We start from the raw sequence: 25,596 nt of genomic DNA, 5'->3' as shown, positions 1-25,596 counted from the left end.
ATTTATTCATTGAATGATTTAAGGTGTGTACCACTACTCCAGTTGGGTAAACCACACTGAAAAATTTGACTGCAGGTCTTTAGGTTCAGCCAAATGCTTTCCATTAACCTTGCTCTATAAAATACTAAACATTCTATATAAGTTTTTAATGCTCAGCCATGCTCGGAAGACTGCAGAAGGATAACTCAACCCACTCACGCCAAGTTAATGTGACGGGAGCAGAACTCATGAGCTGTGACGTCTAAAAGAATCTGAGAATCTAGCTTAAGATGAAAAGAGGTTCTGTTCCCCCAACATAAACTGTTTAAGTTTTAAAATTCTGCCTACACTGTTCTCAAAGAGACTGGAGAAAAAAAAAAAAATTCAACATTATTAAAAAAGTATCACACAAATATGCAATCTTCCATGATTTGTTTTGCATCTGAAATGGCACAAAGAAAGGCTGCAAAAAAATCTAGCAGTCAGAACTAAATTTTCCTAAGAGAAATTACCTCCCTTTCAACCTCCTGGGTCTCTGGCAATGGGGTGGAAATGGGGAAGGAGTTAACCAGTCGGGCGACAAAGCGCATTTAGAATTGAATGCAATGGAAAAGAGTAACAATGTTAAAGTTTTTCAAAAGTTTAATGGAGCCAATATATAAATTGTGTTCTGGCAGACGTGAAGACCTGCTTTCTCTTACCAAAGAAAATGGCACATGTTTTATCAAAATTTGACAATCCAGAGTAAAGGGTACTGAGATTCAGAGCACCAACTAAAACAAAAACCACCAAAAAAAATTTTTGTCACTAACTTGGAGAGAGGAACTACAACCAAGGTATAAAGAGATTAAATATGTGTTCCTCAGCCTCAAAAACCTTTAGGAAGGAGTTCTGACCTCTTGTGAGCAACGCTTCACACCATCAAACCCAATTCCAAAATCTAAATTTACAAAGATAGAAAAACAAAGATAACTCCAAATGCATTTCTTGGTATATTCCAATGGAAGTGTAAAGTATTGAGAATACATAGGCTTGCCCATTTCTGGTATAATGATAAACTGTTATAATTCTTCCTATCATATTAAAAAAAAATCCACTTTTGCAAAAATTTAGAAATACCTCACTTTCATTCCTAGGTTTAGCATGGAATTGACTTTCTTTAAATAAGGGCTGTATCTATAGTGAATACAGAACTCCAGTTCACACATTTCCATTCACATCCAACCTGTCAATGAATATTATGGTGAACTTAGCAAAATTTCTTCAAAGATTATTAAATGGCCAGAGAAAATTGCAAACGTTAACAAAGTGCTGTGAGTAATTACTGGAAAAACCCTTATACTGATTTGCAATAGTCTTTAAAGGATAAAAAACAGGAAGTAACTGATACTGAACTATAAGTTTGCAAGGAAACATTTTCACTGTCCTACTTGATATATATATATATAATAATATGGTAGAATAAATTACAGTACCTGGCAGGCTGACATCAGTTCTTCATCTAAAAAAAGACTACCATTCAGTTCAAGATATTAAAAATGAAGATGAAACATGCTCTAAAACATTGTAGCTACAAGAGGTCTTATATTTACTCAAAAGAGGAATCTATTGAGAACTTTTATTTAGGTCTAACCTAACATCTAGAGGACGTCCGTGCGATTCCATCTTTTCCCAGAATGAGATTCCAAACTGCACTTTCTAGGAGAGGGATTTGGAGAGTTGGGTTTTGCTATTTAAATTGGGATCACATTAATTATTAGCAGACAAAAGACCTTTCTCTTTCACCCATTCCAATGGAAACTGCACAAAGCAGAACATTCATGAAAAACGTAAAACAGAATGTCAAAGACTACAATGCCTAGCCTCCCCCACCACCCATCTCCCTCTCCCTAACACTGAACCAAAAAGGAAGCCCGTTCTCAAGAATTCGTGACCTCTCTACTTCAGGTCACCATCAATGCAATCAACATGTTTACATTTACCAGAAGGATAGTACCCTGCTTGGGAAGTAGTACTTGTCTTAAAAAATGAATTACTTTAAGCCTACAGGGTTAATTGGAGGAGGGGGGCAATTTAATATCGCTACTTTTAGAGCACTAACACACACAAAGTGAATCCAATAAACTTCTGTGTATTGATTCAGTATTAAGTATTAATTGCATGACCATCATAGCACCTCTTTACATCACACAATCACCAGAATTATAGACTGCTTCAAAAACTAAAAGATAGGGCACAGTTCAATTATAATTCAAAGTTGCACGCTGTTACTAGAGAGAAATCAGGTGCGTGGTACAGTGCTGCTGCAAAAACGGAAGCCTGGAGATCTGACGAGGAAGCCAGATCATGTGTTTTAGACAATTTTAGAAACCTGGCAATACTGTTGGAGCAAAATACTCAACACAGCAGGAAATGGACCCTCCCCCCCCACCCCCAAAAAACCATTCTATAACCAAATAAACATCTGATATTTCCTTTCCCTTTGAGAATAAATACAGTTAAGGTCACTTTTAGCCTTGAAACGGATATATGTTTGCCTATGAGGATCCTACTACACGGTATCTGATGTCCTCTGCTAGGATTATAGTTTTAAGAAAGCCATAGTTACAAGAGGCATCTACTATAAATACCTAGAACTTTCTTTTTATGGCAACCACTATAGGATTCACTTGTCTTAAACAGTGAACAATGGAAGATGGCCTCATATGTTTCCTTTGCAATAGTAATATGTTGAGGATCAAGTGGCTTTCAAGCAGCATGGTGGGTGTGAAAAATGTTTGCAGTTTAGATCATTCTGTTGCGTTTATGGGTTGGTGAGTCTGTAATGACATCGCCACACTGGGCTGAGGTACGCTTTCTAGTTCCACCATTGTCCAAGTGGAGTGCCATTTCTTCTGATATGAAAGTGTTCAAATCGACATCATGGAGTCCATTTCTCCTTCGACTAGCATTCGATCCACTGCTTACATGTGTAGGAGAGCCTGGGGTACTCGAGCGCACGCTTATACTAGCCATTGCACCACTAAGACCTAGGAAGAAGAAAAAAGGTTTTAAGAGTTGCTCGATTATTCCACCCTCTCGAAAGCAACCCACTTTTACTTTCAACGTCGTCATCGCGAAAAAGGAGGTCTATTTTCCTCACAAAGGGGTTCACCGGGGGAGCGGTTTTTCTCCTGGAGGAATGAATCGTCTGGCTCTGACACAGGCAACGTTCATGGGTAATACTAATCAATATTTACAATCCAGGTAACTACCAATTACTGGAAGCTTATGATACATGGCAGGTACCCTGGTAGGTGTACAAATCCATCAGGAAATCCTGCCATCTACTCTACGAGGTAAGCACTATCTGTAACAAGAGCTGAGGGAGAAGGTGCTGGCTTTAAACAGAATGTCTTCCTTGTCCTCTCTCTGTGCCAACAGATCCCTATGCTGCGCTCACGCGCACAGAGGAGCCTGCAGGCATTTCCAAGCCTGAGTGGACTCAACTCTAACATCTCTATAAAGTGACTTTATAATTTAGCATCTAAAACAATACACTATTGAGCCTTAAAAGCAGTCCCTAACTATTAAGAATGATCCTTGGACATCAGATACAAAGTGATTCTGCCCTGGACAAATCAACCTACATGCTCACCCCAAGGTCTGGACTGTACTCAGGACAGCCTAACATCATCATCTCTAATCCTTCAGAGAAGCGGGGAGAGCAAGGGTGGTATAAAAATTCCTGCTGCCTTGCATTCAAGGTTAAGAGTTACTAAATCCAGAGCATTCCAGCACGCATGGTTGGACACTCATTCCTTAGACCCCTGAACAGTTAAAGGAGACAAATATATGTTCTGCTTCTAAATGCTCGAGATACACCTGTGAAAGGCATGAGAGGGGCCAGGAGACATGCCACAGCCTTGAATTCAATAACCTGACTTCACTGGATTTTCCTTCTCATGAACTTCCCCTTGGGCTATCTGAGTCTCTTAATGGATTTCTTCTTTGCTTGATTGAACTGATACCACATTCGCAAAGAACAGGACTTCTATCTCAACAAGTCAGCTTAAAGGTTGATTTCCTAGGACCCATTCTAATTTACTCTGTAAATGTACTTTAAATTTGGTCATTAGAGAGCAGAGAATCCTTTTTCCACTTACCATACCAAAGCGTTTAAATTCCCTTTGACACCGTTGTCACTCTACAAATAGCCCGTGGACGTCCGCCCATCTTTGGTAGGCCCCAACCGCCTCCCAGGTACTCTCTGCAGCCCATACCTCCCTTTCTAAGCTGCTCTTAACTCCCTCCTGTAGGAACCAACCAGTCCTCTCTCTAACCTCTGGGCAGCAGCAGCACCCTCTCACCCTTCCGCTGGTGGCCAGGGGAAACCTGACCTCATCTCTGATTGGCTCTAAGCCTTTCCAAGGCCAGTGCCCATTAAAAATAAATAAACGCACTAATACTGGAGTACTTCCTGGGTCAGGCACTTTTTCGTTTCATCCTTGGAATAACCCTGAGAGCTGTATCCTCTCCCTTTTGCAGATGAAAAACCAAGGTTAAAAGGTTAATAAGTAAGCCACTCGAGGTCACACAGCTAGCAAGCAAAAGCCGGGACCCAAGACGCAAGCACAGTCTAAATTCCTAACTCTATCCACCTCCTCAAATCTCAATTCTTTCAGCACGAAGTAGCCTCAGGAACTTAGGGTTCCAGCCTACCTCGTAGTGTCTCTGTGGCTCCTCTCCCTTCTGCTCTCTTCAATCCCATCCTAACACTCAATCCTTCACTCCCAGCATCAACTCATCTGCGTTTCCTAAAAACGGCCTGGTCTGCACCTGCCTTCCGACATCTGCTCCCCACTGCGTGAAGCCCAAGTCCCTCCCACCTCCGCCTCCCATCCTGGGCAACTTGCCCAGTTCTTCTCTCTCTCCTCTGAAACTCTTTCCTGTTCTCAGCCTGCCCACTCCTTCCTCAGTGGCCTTCTCTTCTGTCTGTCTGTCTGACGTCAGCCAGCTACACGCCTTGGCCCCTGAAGCTTACCTACAGGAGTCATTTTCCACATCAGTGCCACAGGAACAGACCTTTTTCCTGAGCTCAAAGGCCCATCCGAATTTCTAGCTGCCTGATGGCCCTCCAAACCTAACACCTTTGGGGAAAAAACCCACACTGCTTCTTCCCTAGCTCACATAACTTTATTAAAATAAAGTGAAACAGGAAAGGAGCACCCTGGGCTGATGTCACATAGCACAGTACCACTGCTCATCTCTTCCCAGACAGTACCTGTTCATCTGTATCTCGTGAACATAAGTGTCTGGCACGTAACAATGCTTCAAGGCCTTACCCCTCACTCTGAAATCCAAAGCTGTTGATGTTTATCCACCTCTCCAATGTCAGGAAACACACCCACGTGGCTCTCTTATATGTCTTTGTCATGAAGATAACACTCAATTATTTCCAGCTTCCTGGGTTTGGTCTTTTGTCTTTAAGTTCTCCATCAAGACTAAACCCCTTGAGGGGGACAGCTGTGCCTTTTTCCTAATCTCGCATCCTGTAACGTATTACTGAAAAAGTGTCCACATACTTGAGACCACCTTTTCATACCTGTTTCATAACGCAGGAGGTTCTAAGGTAATTATGCTGCAAAATATAGGCCCTCGGCAATAAACTGGGCTATTTCAGTAATTAAACTCAGGATCCCCTGAGCATTTGAGACCCCGGAAAGAACAAACTCTGGTCCAATGACCTTCCTGTTCATGTAGGAGCCACGTGGCTGTATGTTTAACATTCAAGGCTCATAAAACGCTCCCATCAGAAGTGAAGAGTCACCTCAAACAAATGCTTCAACTGCTATCCTCCATGAAAAAAGAAGAGAGATTTTAAAACATCAATTCGGTCCTTTTGAAAATTCCCCCAGTAACTTCCAGAAAACCACAATCTTTTTTCTGTTGGGTGTATGACCCTGGGCTTAGTTTGACAGCTAAAGCAGAAGTCACAATGTGCAACATTACCTATTTTATTTTCTACTCTCAGCAGTGAAAATTCTTTTCAAGGTTTAACTAATCTTCCCCAAAAGAAGACTTTTCATCACAAGGGTCAAACAAAAAAATTAAGATTAACAACCAAAAATATATGTATTTTAAACAACCCAAATTTTATTTTATAAACCAGTGACAGCTACTAGGAGATGCTTTAGGAAACCTTAGCTAAGCCACATAAACAATCACAGGCCTATACAAGTACAGAGAATCTAAACATGCTTCAGAACTAAAAACTAAGTTGTATGGCCCAAGGGCATACGACTTAATTTCTACCAAAACACACTTTTTCAAAAGGGCTATGGGAATATCAATTGACAAAAAGCAGTAGAACAAGCAGTATCATTAGACAGAAAAGTCCCCATTGCTTAATACAAGATAAACTTAATCGTTTTAAAAAGTGTCTGCATTCCTTTTAAATGATTAGTGCAGGAGTGGGGGTAAAAAAAAAAAAACAATTAGGAGGATTTAATCATACTCTGAAAGCTCCCACAGGATCGAAAACAAAAGTTACAGTCCAGGTTATAGGAATCTAGGTTACATGGCAAATTGTTAAAAGCACATAACTATAATTTTCATACCAAGGTCATGCTCAGGGTCATAAGAAAATCCTGTTTTCAGAATTAATTACATGTAATTCCAGTTTACCAGAACATAGTTAGGTCACACAGAGGCACAAAAAGCAAACGCAGAACCCAGCCAGCTTCCCTTCCTCCGACCCGCAGCCCTGGAAGTGGCCTCGAGGCAGCCTCTACCCTTTCCGCTGGCCGCCCAGCCTCCTGCAGCACCTGCGCGCCTCGCCCTGGAGGAGACAAGGCCGACCGTTCACTGTTTCCCGCGGATCCACTCAGCGCAGCTCCAGGACCCGCTGGCAGGTCTGCGCGCCACCAGCTCTCTCATCTCGGGCAGAAGGGGGATGTGAAATCCCCACGACTTGGACCAACTGATTAACATCCTGACTGGAAGCCCTAAGAAGCTGGCATTCTTGCATTTGAAATGACTTGCACTATTCAAATGGAAACACTCCCTCTGCACAAAGTTGTATTCTGAGGTTTTAGGTAAGCAATGTGTGTAAATGTCGTGTTTTAAGTGCACAGGGGGGAGAAGTTCAAGCATGGAAAAGTGCATTCTACTAGGAAGATTTAGGTAATTTGAAGTAGATACCACTCCCCACCCCAATCTGTGAATTGTAATTCTGAACTTTTATTGAAGTAAAGCACACTAAATCAAACCAATTACAAAGATACATGTGTCACACCAAGAAAACATTTTCAGTTATGCTGACAGCCCAAAATGCTTTCAATTTTTCAGACAGTTTTAATGCCATGGGAAAAATGCTCACGACGTTAAAATGAAAAAAGCAAGATACAGTACCATATATGCAGTATGATCTCAGCTATGAAATAATTTTAATATTTATACATTGAAAAAAAAAAAGACTGGAAGAAAATGCACCAAACATTTAACTGCAGTTATCTCTGTAAAGTGGGACAGAAAGATACTGAATTTTTCACTTTTTGGAAATTTTCAAATCTTCCAAGAAATCAGTATTATTAAATCAGAAAACTAGTGAAAAAAATTAAGTATTAAAACTGTTTCACAACTACCAATGGATTATTAAGGAAGTACTAGGTGAGTTAACTGGCTTTAAGGCCTGGCTACATGGACTCCTTTTTCACCTCAATGAAAAAAGTGTCCAAGAAAATTTTACTGCAAAGTCTTAAGTTTTGTATCATTAATGCTGGCAGCTTTAGTTAAGCCCTATCTCCAAGAAACTTCAGTAGCTAATATCTAAATCTTAATAAACAGAAAATGCCAACTTTTCATCAAAAATTTAATGCTATCTTAATTGCCTTGATTGTTTTTCTTCTCAGAGGCTGGTCTGAACAAAGGCTATAATTAAAAAATTCCAGCCTTCAGAAGAGTTTCAATTAAAGATTATTTTAAATAATCAATTTAAAGCAATTAAGAGATGAGATTTGCTTTTGGTGCATTAATCTCTTACATCTTAATTCCCAAATAAGTTTTGCAAACATTTACTGTGAAATAACTACTGACAGTTCTCTGTTATTTCAGAAAGATGCAGAATGTAACATTCAACAAGCATTTATTAAGAACCTACTGTGTTCCACACATCGTGCTAGGAGTGTGGGCAAGACGTGGAAAAGGGATTCTGAAAGATTGGATATAAATCCCCCCACAAGCCAGTTCTAATCTATTCTCTGCAACTATTGTACCATCAGTTTAAAAGAACTTAACCTAAGTATTTGTGTGACTGTCAACGTTTGTTTCTATGTATTTAACTTTATCAATGGAAGAAATAAAAAGTGATAGAAAAAGAGACAGGAACCAAGCATCAATACTCAAATTTCTTCTTAAATGTACAGATCTCAAGGTTACCAGGAAGACACAGGCCAAATGTTGTGACAAAAATAACAAAAGCAACAGAACCTGTGCTCAAAGGAGAAAGAAGATCCTACTGGTCCATACTGCCTAAAATCACAGCTTTCCAAAACACCAGAGGAAGCAGGGAACCATTTTATGACAAATTAGGAATCTGCCTTACATTTTTTTTCTAGGTAAAGATGTCTACCTAACCTTATATCCCTGAATACGATTTCAAATGAATGCCTTTTTGTTCTAAGGCCCTACACTCAGTCTCTCCAGATCCAAGAATATTGTCAAGCACCTTAATGATTTAAGAGACTAAGGATCACCACATACGCCAGAAAGCCAGAAAGACTGTTAGACATAAGGGAGAAGCCAGATATGGAGCCTATTAACTCCTAAAGTGACGGAACTGTGCCTCAATCTGATTGCCTGGGATTACTTGCCTCAAACTGACTAATAATACAATTCTATTAGGCTAGAAACTCCTTGAGAGATTATGTGATTCATCTTTGTATCATCTGCTCCTATCACTAGCCTCTGAAAATCAGAATGCCTGGCTATTTACTGTGCTCATTAAATACTGGGCAATAGGAAAGACTACAGAATGACAATATACATTTTTAAATGACCACACCTTTCACAAAAGGATTTTAATTGCATAACACCACAGTCAGCCAGCCAAACACACTCAAAGACACATGAACACACGTGCACACACGCAACAAGGGTTTCCAAACCAAAACTGCTTGACTTCAACCCGCACTAAATACTATGTCTTCTTAAATGCACAACACATTATCTCAAAACAAAAAACATCAAATTTAAAAACACTTTCCCTTTTGGCAAGGGAGGGAGTTCTCCAGTATCATATCAAAGGCCAGATTGCCTGCACTTGCCTAAGACCCTTTCAGTACTTACAAACATAGTAGCACACTGATGTTGTTTAAACAACATGGACGGAACCTGAACTTGAGCAAGGAGGCATCTTAAAGCCAAATGCCAGTGACAGCAATGGATCCCCCACCAGTTACCCACCCTTTAACAGCACACCCTGTGTGAACTGAGTAACTTTACAGTAAAGTCAGATCCAGGCCCAATGGGATTAGTTCCCTGTACTGCAGTTAAGAATGTCATCAAAATGATTTTTGGAACTAAACCCAAGTGTCTCCGATTTCTATGGAACAGTCTGAACCAGGGCTAGAAACGTACAAAGACCACCTCTAAGACGATCTGAGCAAGAGCAAGGTTTTTAATAGAGTTAGCAAATGAGTGAGGTCTGACTTGCAGCATCCTCTCCCATCCAGGTCTCTTCCACACCTGGGCCCCATTCTAACTCTGGATCTTTTTCATCTAATCCCCATGATGACAAACAGAACTCCTCTGAGGAGACTATACTTCAATCTAAGGCTTTCTAGACACAACAGTAGCTTGGGCAAGTCAAGTCAGCTCAGAATCTTTCTACCACCAACCTCCCGAGCTTATACCAACATGAAACAAGCTCAAGATCTTAGTAAGTAATAATATAAATAGGTAGTTAACACTAAATTTTAAATTATCCCTTCCTTTTGAGTAACTGCACATTTAAAAGGCCACCCTTACCAAAAGGAGAGGCAAAGTACTCTCAAAGACCACCTAAGCTCCAGGCCTGTTTTTGGAGTATCGCCATCAGGGCGCTCACAGGACTTGGAACTAACGGGAAGTCCTCTCCTCTCAAGGCAAAGAACACCTTACCTGTGTAAAGGGCTAGGTGCTATGCTTGGCTTCTCGCTCTATGTATCGCCTTACAAACAAAACACGTCACCTTTTCAGAGGTGACTGCCCTGGAGAGGTTGGTCACCCTGCCCAAGGTCATACTGGGAATGCAGCCTAGGTACAAAGCCTGAATACTCTTCCTGCTAAAACGAACCAGAAATATAGGTCACAAGCCATTCATCTTCAAGCCTATGTACCCAGATTCACTTATGGGGAAAACCCCGAGGAAGAAATACCAAACTTAAGTATGTTCTAATGTGTTTAGGGAAGAAAAATAAGCTCAGAGACCTGCCAGGGGGCTGGGGGTGGGGGGGGGACGGCAAGGTATGAGGAACCCTAAATGTACAAATAGAGGTAACTGAATTTGGGAGCCAGATAGATCTGGAATATCTATTCAAACATTTACTGACCTGGTCAATTTTAGTCAAATAAGCCTTTCTTCTTCAGTAAGACAGCAATAACCCTAACCCTGGGTAAATGTGGACAGCCCTCCCCGAGCAGGACGCTGCCATGACCGAACACTGAAAGGACTGCTTTCCCGGTGCCTCCTCACCCTCAGGCCCCCCTCCAAGTTTCAGCTGTTCAGGGTGAAGGGCTGACTGTGCAACAGTCCTGAGATACACCATTCTCCTCACCCTCATACTGTAGCCTCCCAGGAAATCTGTGAGCCTCAACTCTCTGTAAAAGTTCTCTGCTCTGTTGACTTAGAACTCTGAACCCTGTGTTAGGCTCAGGACATATATAGCCCAGGTTCTGTCACAGCCAGCAGCTCTGAGACACAGCCCTCCCCCACCACACCCCCAGTCTACGGACAAGGAGAACAGATGCCCCGCTCAGGGAAGACCAGAGAACAGGGAGACTGAAGGCAAGCTTCGTCCCAGAGGAGACGTTCCATCAGTCTGAAGGGATCAACATGCAGAAGAGAAAGCTTAGAAGAAAACATGAAGGTATTCAGATGATGACACAATACGGCTAAGAAACCTGACCCAAGGTCAGATCAACTGACAAGGGCCTTACAATGTCATGCTGAGTTCTAACTTCATCCTACAGACCACAGGGAAACGAACGTTATTTTTCAGTGAAGCAACAAGATCAGAGATCACTCCAGTGGTCCCAGGAAAGATGGACTGGAGAATGGGTCAACTCAGGACTGGGAAGCAAGAACAGGCAGGAGATGATTCCAAGAGCCCAGGGCTCCCCTCCTCCAGAAAAGCCTTCTCTGAACTTATCGCTATGGCACACTGTGGAACATTCTTTTCTGACCCCAGAACACCCTTACATATGACATTAAAATCAATTATCCAAGTGTGCACTGGCCTCAACAGAAAAGGAAGCACCCTATTCAATCATATATTCCCTAGAGACTACACAGTATCTGCCACATACACAACTGCTAAGTGCAGAAATGAGGGGAAAAACATGGTTTTGCTGTAGTTGGAGATACCCTGGTGGAGATGTAGGCCAGGGCACAACAGGGTATATATGTTTAAGCAGTCTGGAGAGAGGATCTAAACTGTAAGGACAAATTTTAGAAATTAAGACTAAAAATCCCTTAAAGGGATTGCAGGAGGTAGCTAACAGCTAAATCCAGGGAAATGTAACCTATTCCCCTAAGTCACTGAAAGGTCAGAGGTCAAAGAAGCCTAATGAGAAGACCAAAAAAGGAAAATTTCTAGAAGAGAAAGAATGGCTAAGAGAAGGCTAATCAGAAGACAGGCAGAGAATCACAAAATGATCCAGATGGTCTTTGGTCTATCTGCAATCTGTTTACATAAAAACAAGGTGCCAGCTATGAATCCAGTTCCCAATAAATTTTAGGTAATATTCTTTAAGACAAGCATGATTAAGAAAAGGAGTAATCAACACAGCAAACGCATCTGCATTTCTCTGATTTCCATGAGTTTAGCATCCAGAGGACATATCATGTACACAGAAAATGAACAACATATGCTGCAAACAAGTGCCAAAATAAAGCACTAGATTATATTCCTTAAATTTCAGTAACCATCAGCTGACAGTTTTGATTGAAATTGTTTGATAACTATTAACTGATGTATTGGGTTGGCCAAAAGGTTCATTTAAAGAACCTATGGCCAACCCAATACTTTTAATTGCAATTGTATATTTAAGTCTAAGGTCATGAGGGGTATTTATCCAAAGGACCTTATCATTAGACCCTCACTGTCTAACATGAAATACTCTACAATTATGTCTTGGCCATTTTTATTCAAATAAAGAACATATTTTAAGCCTATATGGGAGCATTGGTGGAAATGAGAATTTAGAAGCTGATTAAAAAAAAAATACAAGAATAACTGTCCTCTTTTGTGAGGACATGAGGTCATCTGTGGAGAAGAATAAACAAACATGACCTCCTACACGAACGTTTGCTTTGATTAGAACCTTAAAGTCGGACTCAAATTCTTTTCCTACTTCCCCCTAGGACCCCAAAACTTCATAAATGTAGCCTCTCCCTCCAAAGAACCCCAAGAACTTCAATCTGACCTCACATTTGGTAGATCTGGCAATGAAAATTATATGCAAAGCCAAATTCTGACAAGCATGCACCCTAATTAGGATATTTCCAAATATATTTCAAAATATCTGAATAATTTTGACTTCAATTTAGAAACTATTCAATAAATCAGATCATCAGGACACCAGATTACAAAGTTAGCCATTAATCTAATTTACAATTTAGTTAATAATGCCCTATTATTAGAAATCATTTAAATTACTCAAAATACTCAATTCAGACTAGCATTCTCAATTCATGGATGTCCTTTAAAACCAAAAGCACAAAACTGGATTCTGTATACTCTTTACAAGTTGCTCTGTTACTGCACTGCAACTTCACATTTTAACTGTGAATTCAGCACATGAACCCTAGGAATCCAATATATTCTGTGTTGGCACTACTTCAAAAGTCTATCCAAGTGGAAGGTTATTTTTTTAGATAGCTTTAAAATTAAACTTTTTAAAACCCTCACAATTCAAACACAAATCAAAATTTTAAATAGTACCTTCCTAAAATTACACCAACACTAAAACTCCCAAAGTTCAGTAAAATAATAAATCACAAAAGTTGAACAAACTCAATTTAAGAAAACGTAATGGGAGTTGGAGAATATAGTAGCTGTGGGGGGTGGGCTCCTGGCTTGTCCTTCTTACAATGTGTACAACTGCACTAAAGGTTTTATAGCAAGAGTGGCATTTATGTATGTTTCTCAAAATTGTTTTCTGTAAGCAGATAATACAGGGAAAAAAAAGACTCTTATAAGAGAAATGGAATGAATCGTATATCCACTGGATGACAAAGAAAATCAAAATGTTTAAGGAAACACAACTACATCAAATACTAACATGCACTACAATTAATCTGACAAACTGTACATGTCTAGTAATTTTTTCCAAACTTGGTGGTAAAAGATGTGAAACTTTTAATTCAACAGAACAGATCAATCTCTATTTTGCCTGAGTTTCAAAAATTCCACTATGTTAGGAACAGCAAGCAGTCTTAAGCACTGCATCCATACATCATGGACTTTCTTGCAATAAAATGTTTTTGTGTTTTTAACTAATCATAAACTCACAATCAGGACAGGGAAAAATAACAACACTTTTCCCAAGTCCATGTTCTGAATGGGGTTTTAGGTATAAAGAAGCAATGCTTGCCAAAGAGAAAAAGAATCTCTGTAAGCACTAAAGCTTCGATGATACAGAAACTCTTTGTATATATCCTACTTATTACCAGGTTACTTTATTTTAGATGACCTCCACTGTGGTCCAGAAATGTTAACTTTTAACAAGGCTCATGACCTAACTCACTAATGACTGCTATCTGCGTAGTCACTTGCACAATCCATGTTTTCATCTTGGCTTCAATACCAAGCCTTGTTATTCTGTGGTTGTATTTTTACGGCAATACTGAATGACCTATAGAATACCTCTCCCACTTCTATCTGGAAGCCTGCATTAGAGAACAAGCAACAACAGACTTACTGACTACATTCCCCAGGCTTCTCCAGTAGGACTTAAACCCTTCAGCCAAGAAGGCCCTCTGACAGCAGGTCTGGCCTGGGGAGATGGAGATGGAATTGGCCTCTGACAGGCCTGACTACCAAGCAAGGCCCTCCAGACAACAGACGTAAGGAAAGGCAATCTAACTATTCTCACATCTGTCCTCTCCTTCTCAGGCCCATCAACACTCACCCTCGGCAGGCACACTCAATAACCTAAGCTAACAAAGGGAGTTCCCAAGAGAACTCCCCCGACAGTTACCTGCCTTACTTGCCTGTCATTGACTAGGCTCTCCAGGCAATTATAAAGGCGACAGAATTCTTACAACACAAGAACTTCCTCTTTGACTCAGAAGAGTGAGAGAGTATGTACAACAGAAGTGTAAAGCAATAAATTCTAATCAATGTTGCAAAAGATGCAGTTATTATAACACCAATCAGCTCAAACTAACTTCCAAAAACAGTTTTTAGGATAGGCTGGCTAACATTCAAAAACTGCCCATGTAAGTTCTTAGCTTACATTCTATTTAAAACATTTCTAGAGCAAGTAGGTACTATTATAGACAAAAAACAGTATATCTGGATCTAAACCTAAATGTGAAATTGGGTCCACAGACACACTCTTAACCATTTTTCCAAAGAAATATGTTTAAACGGCTTTACCATGCAGAGCTATGGCTTCCCGGAAGGGTTGCAAATCAGTCTCTACAGATGAGCTAGTTTCCGTTGAAGTAGCTCGGTTAGGGGACACTACAGTCAGTCTTGGGGGAGCTCTAGAATTTCGTGGTGGAGGAACCTTTCCACACAGGAAGCTGATCAAATCTTCTCTACGAATAGTTCTTCTGCGCTTTTTAACCCAAGCCAACACATCCTTATTGCGTCGCTGATAGCCAATCTGAATTCCAATATCAAAACTTCTCTGATGAGTATCCACGCTTTCTGTTAGAAAAAAAGAAGAAAAAGATACATGATCATCAGTAGAGCCAAGGCGCCTTCCCTCCTACAGAAAACCATTTTACAAATTCACCAAAATGAGTATCATTAAGTAGGGGGCTCTTAGGTCTATCAGTAATCTATTACATTGAACTTCATTCATGTTTATGTTATACATGACATCTAATCACAACTGCCTAAATTCAGTAAACACATCACACAATCCTGGAACTTCTGTCTTGTTCTTTAAAAAAAAAAAAGTCAGATAAAAAGAGGGACTAATTATTAGCCAAATTACTAGCATTTTAATGTTTCCTTAAAAAGCTAACTATCTAAGCAACCTAGCTTATTTAACAATTCTGCTGCTGCTGCTACTAAGTTGCTTCAGTCTGTGCAACCCCAGAGACAGGAGCCCACCAGGCTCCCCTGTCCCTGGGATTCTCCTGGCAAGAACACTGGAGTGTGTTGCCATTTCCTTCTCCAATGCATGAAAGTAAAAAGTGAAAGTGAAGTCACTCAGTTGTGTCTAACTGTTAGCGACCCCATGGACTGCAGCCCACCAGGCTCCTCCATCCATGGATTTTCCAGGCAAGAGTACTGGAGTGGGGTGCCATTGCCCTCTCCGGTATTTAACAATGCTAACAATGGGTAAATCACTAAACGTTTATTAGTACTTTGCCCAGCTTCACCTGAGAAAAAAGGTACATGAATACCTTGCACTACAGTCCCCTCAGTGCAACTGAGGCAACAGGCCCTGGGTGACCACCGCAGGATTCAAGAGCTGGAATTTTTGGTCCAGAGTCTGTGGGTCTTAACCACTAAGCTATATGTCATCTCAGAAAAACGAACTCTCAGGAATTCTACCCAGGAGCATTCACATCCTTCAACAGATGACTGAACACTGCCACAAGTCACTCAGGTTGTGCTCTCCTTGCAAGTACTGTGTCACTTCAGATATGACAGGTTCAGCATCAAGAACTGGACACTAAAAGCAGGAGCAGGGCTTCCAGGTGGTGCAGTGGTCAAGAATCCACCTGCCAATGCAGAAGATGCAGAAGACGTGGGTTCAATTCCTGAGTTAGAAGATCCCCTAGAGGAGGAAATGGTAACCCGCTCCAGCATTCTGGCCTGGGAAATCCCATGGATAGAGCCAGAGGAAACCCCACGTGACAGAGGACAAGGGTCACAAAGAGCCGGACATGACTGAACACACACACGCACGCACGCTGTAGCAAATATTTTAAAAATTTAAGGGAAAACTAATACTGACTGACTAGTCACCAAAACCAAACAGCACTGTGGAAACAAAAAGCCACACTCATTTCCCTAGGAATGTTTTCCTTCTGCTTCCAGTTTCCAGCAGTTTTCTGTAACTTCTAACCATTCCCAAAAGACCCTGTCCTAGAACCTCTGACTGGTCTCCTCACCTCCTGGTAGATACTGCCCGCTGTACACACTGAACCCAAATTTTCAGTAAGACGAGACCTGTCCCTAGACAAAAAAAAAGAAAACCATGATGCCTGCCCTTTACTGGCTTTACAGTTCAAAGAAAAATACCTGGGAATTTAAGTTACTGCAATTTATTTTTAGTTGAGCTGTTATGTTAGCAGGAAAATCACTAATGCATCTTTAACGACATTAGAGAAGATGGTTCCTTTCTCCAAGTACGAATTCTCATTTAACACACAGAAGCATTCCTCTATTACTTTTCCTGGCTTTGATTTTAATTCTATCTGCTACATCTAAAGTAGATGCTGAAAGGATAAGCAAACCAGTGACTAAAGAAAGAGCTGTGTCCCAAGAAAGGTAATAATCCAAACATCACAGAGGCTCCCAAGCTGCTTGAATTTGCATTATTAAAAAAGATGGGGACTTCCCTGGTGGTCCAGGAGGTTAATCCTCTGGGTTCCCAATGCAAAGGGCCTGGAGTTCAATCCCTGATTGGAGAACTAGATAGATCCCACATGCCACAACTAAGACCCTACACAGCCAAATAATATTTTTTTAAAAAAGCAACAGGGTAGCACAAACAGAACTTTATAATAAGGCCTATTCTTTAGCAGATGATCAGTTCTTGATGCTAAAAACAAAAACGGAACAAGTTGGTCATGCAAGTACTCTAGAAAATAATAGATTCCATCACAGCTTTCTAATTTTACAGATATAAATGCTACTCCTGAATGATTTCTCCAGTCTCACTACTAGTATGCCCAAGTTACATTGTGAATCAATGCATTCTGATTTCTCATTTTATCATCAACAAAACAAAGCATGAACCCCATTTAAAAAGTGAATAGCATTTAAGAGGATAAGTGCCTTCCCATCTCTTAAAGACTTAGATTAAGCCAACCTTAGATAAAGGGTGGATAATCTCTAAGATGACCTTGTAAGGCTGCAGGGTGTAGACCCTAAGTGACTTTTAAGGGGAATTAAGTTATGGAGTAAACCCCACCCCATGAGACCACAAAAATGAGGGTAGCTGTCCAGTGTGATGCATCTACAAGAAAGCAGGTTTCTACAAACCTGCCCTACCTGAGAGCATCGCTGTAATCAAGCTCTTAACCAGAGAAGTTTCTGTTTCCACAAAGAATGACCTGAGAAATTTTAATTTTTCGAGAACCAAATGGGGGTAAGCCCAGAACTGGAAGTACATAGGGAAAAGGTTGAAAGCATGAAAGGGGTACAAGAAACAAGTCTGAAGCAAGCACGGGCAGTACAAAGTAAGATGAACCAGGCATGTAAATGTACACCTGACAAAACAGACAGCAAGGCTGAACCTGATACAAAACTCGAGAGCCGAAGGAAGGAACCACGTGACGGCTTAAGAAAAAGAAAACAAAAACCTGACAATCCTGGGAATAAAGGGCTGTGATTTGTTTTGATTTGAACACGTGAGAAATCCCAAAAGTCAGATATGCAAAGGGCTGATGCTTTAATCACAGAGCTGAACAAAGCTGAAAAATTCAATATTCATAGTTTTAAAAGCAGTTATGTAACAAGCTGTGAACCTCTTAAAATACTGACCAATCGTTTCATCTTCAAAAGTTCTGCACAAGTCTCAACATCAGAACCAACCAAGAACACACTAAGCACTTTGTAAGCAGACTCTTACAGACTAAGAGGTCCAGGAGGAGAAAAGCAGACTGAACATTCATGTCTTCAGGTACATGCTTTTGCACTGTCTGGGGCATAAATTTGCTCTTATACCATTACAGCATATCCTGAAAGCCAAAGCCAAACTGCCACATAAATTTACCCAATCTCCGTCATTTCCTTAGTTCTTTACAGTTCTTTAACACCATAAAGAAGGCTGAGGGTTAAAGAATTCGAACTGTGGTGCTGGAGAAGACAATTGAGAGTCCTGTGGACTGCAAGGAGATCAAACCAGTCAATACTAAAGGAAATCAACCCTGAATATTCGTTGGAAGGACTGATGTTGAAGCTACAATACTTTGGTCACCTAATGCAAAGAGCCAACTCATTGGAAAAGACCCCGATGCTGGGAAAAATTGAAGGCAAAAGGAGAGAAGAGGACAGCAGAGATGAGATGGTTGGATGGCATCACTGACTCAGTGGACATGAATCTGCACAGAGGCCAAGAATAGTGGGAGGAGAGAGGAGCCTGGATTCTTGCAGTCCATGGGATGGAACAGTCAGACAGGACTTAGCAACTGAACAAATGGTGAAGAATTCTGAAGAGTTATTTGGTTGAAAATGAAACCTTCCTATCACATTCTGAACTAAGCAGAAGAGATAAAATGCTTATTGGAGAATCTCAGGAATAACTAGACTAGATTTTTAATCACAGGTTACTTTAGGGTCTAGTAGGATAATAAACACTCAAAGATGGCCTCCAGAAAGCTCTCGGCCAAAGACTGCTTTGAATGCATCTGAACTGTGTCAACTAGACCACCAAGTTCTAGAAGGGCAGAGCACAGAAAGCTGTGGGACAGTCTTGTGTCCAACACTATTTTACTGATGCCAAAGCCACTGCAGCAAACAGCCGTATGCGTGAAGGTTAGGAAAAGCCCAAGGGCATCAAAATGTCAATCTAACCTCTAATCACAACACATTCATTTCCTTACTCAAAACAAACTGATTCATACAAGAAACAGTAAACATCTTTGCTTCGTATTGAAAAAAAAAGTTTTTATGTTAAGTAGCTGAAGTAATAGCTAAAGTGATAGAGGAAGAGAGGGAAGCCTGGCATGCTACTGTCCATGGGGCCGGAAAGAGTCGGACACGACTTACCGACTGAATAACGCAAGTAGCTGACACTGAACTCAAAGAATTTTTATTAGTCTCATTTTTCCACCACTGGCAAGGGATAGCAGACAAAGGATCCATGATTTCTGAGACGAAGATCAAATGCAAAACTTTGTTACATGAAACAGACATAATCAGATTTCATGTATGAGTTAATCAAAGCAGATATCCCAATTTCATAAACAAGGAATTGGAACTGAGGCTCAAAGGGCCTTGCCCAAAGTGAGACAGTGAAAGCTCTTTCTACAATAGATTTCTTCCTCAACAACAGAGAAGCCATCTTCCATTTCTTTAGGGGACCTACAAACCAGAAAATCAGATAGACCAAAGTGCATTTCCAAGGAATACTAACAACTACAAACATTTGAACTTAGAATTAAATCTGCACTAACCAACTACTCTGCTCTAGGAAAAAAAAATATATATATATATATATATATATAATGTTTCATTAGAAATAATTTGAGTCATGTCAAAAAAAGTTTTTCAATTGTTTTAAGGAAGTAGTTTCTATACATTCTGTAACATAGTATCCAAAATAAACACCAACTTCTAGGTAACTTATGCACTGACTTAAATCCTCACCTAGCATGAATGGCAGGACTCAGGGAGGATGGGAGCGGCCCCCCGCCTGCCATTCAGTCTGTGTCCTCCCTCTCCTAAAGGTATTCCAAGTCTCTGGCTAGCTCTGGGGAAAGCTTCCTCCACATTTGCTCAAATGATGAAACGTTTGGTTTAGTCTCAAATCTGTACAACCCCAAAACCGTGTGATTTTTCAGCCCAGAGTGGGTTACCGTTTCCTTCTCCAGGGGCTAATGTACTGAAACTAGCCTAATGACAAAGCCCAGAGGGGCAGACCCACACATGGGAGGAGAAGCGCTGCAGAGGAGGGAGGGCTGAGCCACTGGGTTCAGTCAATCCCACCCTCAGGCTTCAAGCTAGAGAGCAGCCAATCCACGTCCAGCCTGACTTATCTTCTGGTCTCTGCAGCCAAAACCTTTTACAGAGAAGATACACATAAGAAACCGATTTTTCTTCTGTAACTCTTCACAGATAAACAATAATGGTAATGACTGAGGCTGCTGCCTAATGAGACTCTGGGTATTCAATCTTAATCCATACTAAGATGTTTTGAACACTGTCAAAGTACAAGTGAAGTCAGTCACTCAGTCCTGTCAGATTCTTTGCAATCCCATGGACTGTAGTCTGGCAGGCTCCTCCAGGCCAGAATACTAGAGTCGGTTGCCATTCCCTTCTCCAGGGGATCTTCCTGACCCAGGGATCAAACCCAGGTCTCCCGCACTGCAGGCACTCTTTACCATCTGAGCCAACAGGGAAGCCCCAACAGTCTCAAAACTCAATGGTTTTCTGTAGCAGGAGAGTTACAAACCAATTCCAAGGTCAAAACATGAGCTCAAACTTCAGTATCTGCCTGCAGGTAGATTATACTTTCTCTGACCAGTTATTTAAACACCCCTCATCCACAAATTTTTAGTATGTTCTGTTCACTTTAGTTCACATACAAACCCAAGAGGGTCACACTGAAGTGACAACAACATACCATAGAGGATCTGGCATCAAGATGTCTCAAAACTAAGGACATTAAAGGGTATCCTACCGTTTTTCTCCCCTGTCAATTCTATTTACATTTAGCCCTTTTAGGGAAAGATGAAGACATGCCACAAAAGTTATTCCAACAGAAGGAATTTCTTCCCTTCATGTTAAGCACAGTCCACAGCCAGAAACATTCTCTGAGAAACAGGACCAACACATAGCCTGTGACCACCAACACAGTCCTCGCTTGAAGACTCACTACATGCCCCATACTAAGAGCCTGGTTGCTAAGTTGTGGGTACTTAAACCTATTTCCAGTTGAGAAAATGAAGGCACATTATAGTCAAATAGTTTTTGTTCCATTATCTGTCTCCAGGGTCATACAACTAAGTAGAAAGAACAATCTAAGTTCTGAACTAGAGGCATCATGGGCAAGACTCCTTGATAATGATGCCCTGGCCTTCTGCAAGCACTGCTAGATTCACACCTTGAGGACAAAAGCTGTGCAAGGAGAAAACCACAAACCTCAGTGGAAGTCACTATGCAACTCAAGTTTCAGACACAGTTTTAAAATGTAGACAGCTTAACGTAAGACAAAAATCAGAAAAGACATGACAAAGCTGAGAGCAATAACAGAGAGAGAAGGGTGAGAAGTGGTGCAGGCAAGCACTTGCTTGCATTGCAGGTGGCTGCTGAAGAGCCAGCGGAGCGCAGTGCCCACCTCCGATGACCGGGAGGCTCCACAGGACAGCTCTGTCCTCCAGGAAATGGCCACTACCATCAGCCTCTGACAGTAGAAGCAATTTCGAACTAATGAGTCAGGAGAGAGATCGAAACCAGTCAGCCAAGGAAACGGGAGGTGGATTTAAGAAGCAAACAGGCTTGACCAAGCAGTTCTCAGATAAGCATTAAGCTGGACTAAATTAAAAACCTTAACTCACTTTTAGTTGTAGGTATCAAAAAAATGTACTAAGCCAGGGACACAACCCCAATTAATATTTAACAAACAGCACTTCCTTTAAATTTACCAAGTCAAAGTAAAAACAACCACCAGTCATCAGAATGTTCTTCCCTTTTCATCCTTCCAAGGATGCCCATGTCTGACCCAACTTAGTATGTGAAGTGGGAGGAAGCCATGCACTCCATTTCGCTGAGTTCCATCCACACTGAGGATGCCCCAACTCACTCTCCTCCAAGTCTCCAACCACATGTAACCAAATCAACTGAACGTTCCATGTTTCAAAACCCCACAGGCAATCAAAAGGGGCCCTCTGCTAGACTTTTACCTCATTCTGACTTTCCTAAGCACTCACTGTAGCTGTTATCCAGAAGCTAGTAAAAGTGCCAACCTCTCTCCAGGCTGGGTGAGGAAAAATGAGCCATTTTTAGCTTGTAAGATAAGTGCTTAATCATACAAAGTACAAGAGCACTGTCCATTTACAGGGATCCCTCAAAACCATCTCCCCACCCACCCCCCTCCTGGAAATTACATTTAGATACTGAATCAGAACTGTGACTAAATTTACCACTACTTACAGCTGCATGTACTGTGACACTACCTTGCTAATTTTATTGATTCTATTTAAAGTGCTCAATTATTAATACAGCTGCATTCTTGTTCTCTGAAGACCACACCCTAAAAAGGAGGAAGAATGTGAGGATCTGCAGAGCTCATCCACACTTTCCTTGAATCAACTAAACAAAGGATAATACTGCTACACAACCAAATTCCACAAACCACAATTAACCACTCCTCAGGTAAAAAGAGGATAGTAAAAGGGGATGTATTTCATTTTACAGAAATAGGATAAAAAATAAAACTAAGGCTGGACTGACAATCTAGCATATGCAATAATGCAAGAATTTCATGTTTGTTTAAAAAGGAATTCAATGTCTTTCATCAAGTTTTCTGAACAAAGAAAAACACTGTTAAGCATTTTCAAATCAAGTAAATTAGGGATTATTTCAGAGTTCAGCTTCTGAGTCCATTTTCTTAATATGAAGAATTAACACTAAAGAAAACTGCCAGCTATAGTCTTAAGGAGATACATTCCAGGAGCACACCAACAGCACCAAAACCGTAGAACATTCATTATCCGTGTATGCCCTCCCTAGTCAAAGAGCCTGCACATAAAAAGGACTTAAACTAAAAAACAACTGCTAAAACTGAGTGGATACACTGTGACACCTCCACACAACAGAAGCTAGTCAGGAAGGGGGGGGGGGCACTGAACTGTTTGTTAATATCAACAATGTGAACTCAATGGAGCATCTCAGAAACATGGTAAGTGGAAGAAGCCAGTCACAGAAGACACCACACTATACGGTTCTATTTGCTAAATTAAAGAAACGCAAAAACCATACATACAACAATCAAATCAGTACTTGCCAGGGGCAAGGGTGGGGGATAGATATATCCTATTTACTAAGAAAGCCGTTGTCAAATTCAACTTATACATCTTAAAAGAATGATCTTTACTGTATGTAAATTATACTTCCAGAAACTGGAGTTTTCCAAGAAATGAGCTCCAAGAATTATTTCAAAATTTCCTGTTTGGGTGAAACCTAGAGCAATTCCAGAGAACATTCAAAACCCTCAAATAGTAATGGATGCTAAAAGTCAAATTTTAAGAAATCAGCTACATAAAATCAAAGCTGACCACTGGGACACCATTTAATCATTTCCCTTTTTTCAGTAAGCCTGCACTATTAGTTCATTATTCCCTGAAATTAACATTCCCTTCACCAGTTTAATCTTACATTCTCAAATTACCATCCCCAAAACCTGCAAGATCAACCCAGGAAATCCAAAATAAAGGATGTTTTCCCCTAAAGCGTACTATCTTAATTTGCTCATTCTTACACAAGAATGAAAATCTGAATCAAGTCTGCTCCATAGCCTGTTTCAACCTATTTTGATAATTCTGAAATGCACAAAGCTCTATTGCAATTATCAACAATTTCTAGCCGTTTAAAAGCATTTAATTACATTTTTACTAAGATTAACACTCAATTCCTTTTTCCACAGAAACCTTGCCAAAAATCAAACCCAAATTTCCAAATCTTCAAAAATCGAGTAATACACAAAATCTAAACCCACTGTTACTGAGAGTGCAATGGGCAAGAATATTCAGGCACATATGGGGGAGGGGGCGGGATTAACTGCATAAAGGCACTACCAAAAAACACTAATCAACTCAAACTGATCAGATTTCCTACCTACAATGAGATGTCAAATAGAGTAGCTCTGAAAGCAAATATCTGATGCAGTTACTAGGAAATAACAGCATGTTCACGTGAGCACAGACTATTCCAACTGGCTAGTTTCCAATGCACCTAAATGCAGAGCCTGCAGGAAACTGCCTTCCACGAGATCCTTTTCCAAAAACAAGTGTCCCTCCCACCTCTGTCCTTGAGACAAACTCTTCTTCCCCAGATGCCCAAACAGCACGTCTGGCCGGCTGGAGTGCTGGGCCTCTCAACTTGGGCACTACTACCATCTGGGACCTGGGGTAGGGATTGGTAGGCAGTCTCATGCGCAGCAAGCCTATCAATGATGACATTAACGTGCTCCTTGCAGGTGTGCTCAGTCGTGTCCGACTCTCTGCGGCTCTATGGCTCCTGCCAGGGTCTTCTGTGCATGAGGATTTTCCAGGGAAGAATACTGGAGTGGCTTAACATTTTCTTCTCCAGATCTTCCTGACCCAGGGATTGAAGCCGAGTCTCCTACGTCTCCTGCATCTAACCACTGAGCCATCGGGGAAGCCCCCTAGAGTACCCCAGACACCGCCAAATGCGGGCGAGGGGGCCAAACGACCCCAGATGAGGCTCCCGTTATCTGGAGGTGACATCACACCAGGAGAACCCTCCAGTTGCAAGCTACTAAGACTTATGTGGCTGGATTCCGGGGCAGCAAACACTCTGGCGATCGAGATCGAGGCGGCCTTGCACTCAGAACACCCGACTGAAACCCGGACGCAGGCTGCCCTCCTCCCGCCCCCCGCCAGCGGCAAGGCCGCAGGTTCTCTTTACCTTTGTAGAGGTTCGTGACGGCGGTGGCTGCGTTTTGGAAGGGAACCCACAGAGAAAGTCCTGGCTGCTGACACACCCGGTCTGAAAAACGACCAAAGGAAGAGGGAAGACAAAAAAAGAGAGAGACACACACAGAGAGGAACACACAAAGACACAGAGAGAAAGAGAACAAGCGATGAAACTTGGGCGTCGATCATTCGGGAACGGCCATATTAGGTTTCGCCATTTTGTTCAAGTTTCGTGATCCCGCGCGGGGTGGTGGGCCCGACGAGAGGAGGGGGTCGGCGGCGGGGCGGCCCGGGGAGCCGCCGGAGCTCGGGGCGGAGGGCGAGGGGGGCGCAGCCAGGGGCCGAGGCACGGCGGAGGGAGGCGGCCCCTCGCAGTCCCCGCCCCGAGGCCGGCTGCGGCACAATAGGGCCCCGGGGCCTCCTCCCTTCGCCATTTTGTGACCGGGGGCTCCTCCCTCGCCCTCCCCGGCCCCAGGGAGGCGCCGGCGACCCGGCCTCAGAAACGGGCAGGGGACCCCCTAACCCGAGCCCCGCCGGGGGAGCGGCCCCCAAGCCGGGCGCCCCCCCCCCCCCCCCCCCCCCGCCCGGGGCCCCGCCCGCCCCCCCCCCCCGGGCCCCTCCCGAGGGCCCGCCTCCCGCGGCGC

At 41.9% G+C, this 25,596-nt stretch overlaps 1 protein-coding gene across 1 annotated transcript in view; it reads right to left on the bottom strand.

Annotated features, from left to right (window-relative positions):
* Window positions 1–25,596, bottom strand: part of CUNH16orf72 (chromosome unknown C16orf72 homolog) — a 26,491-nt gene continuing 895 nt past the window's right edge. The window contains exons 2-4 of the mRNA XM_040230156.1: window positions 24,945–25,025; window positions 14,823–15,098; window positions 1–3,008 (exon numbers count right to left, since the gene is read on the bottom strand). Of these exons, the coding sequence (XP_040086090.1) occupies window positions 2,764–3,008; window positions 14,823–15,098; window positions 24,945–25,025 (602 nt within the window). The 3' untranslated portion in view covers window positions 1–2,763. The remainder of the gene's footprint in view (window positions 3,009–14,822; window positions 15,099–24,944; window positions 25,026–25,596) is intronic.

Source organism: Oryx dammah, unplaced genomic scaffold (assembly GCF_014754425.2).
Source record: "Oryx dammah isolate SB20612 unplaced genomic scaffold, SCBI_Odam_1.1 HiC_scaffold_2, whole genome shotgun sequence".
NCBI classification, from domain to species: Eukaryota; Metazoa; Chordata; class Mammalia; order Artiodactyla; family Bovidae; genus Oryx; species Oryx dammah.
The sequence above is the reverse complement of the archived record's forward strand: the minus strand, read 5'-3'. Positions and strand labels throughout refer to the sequence as shown.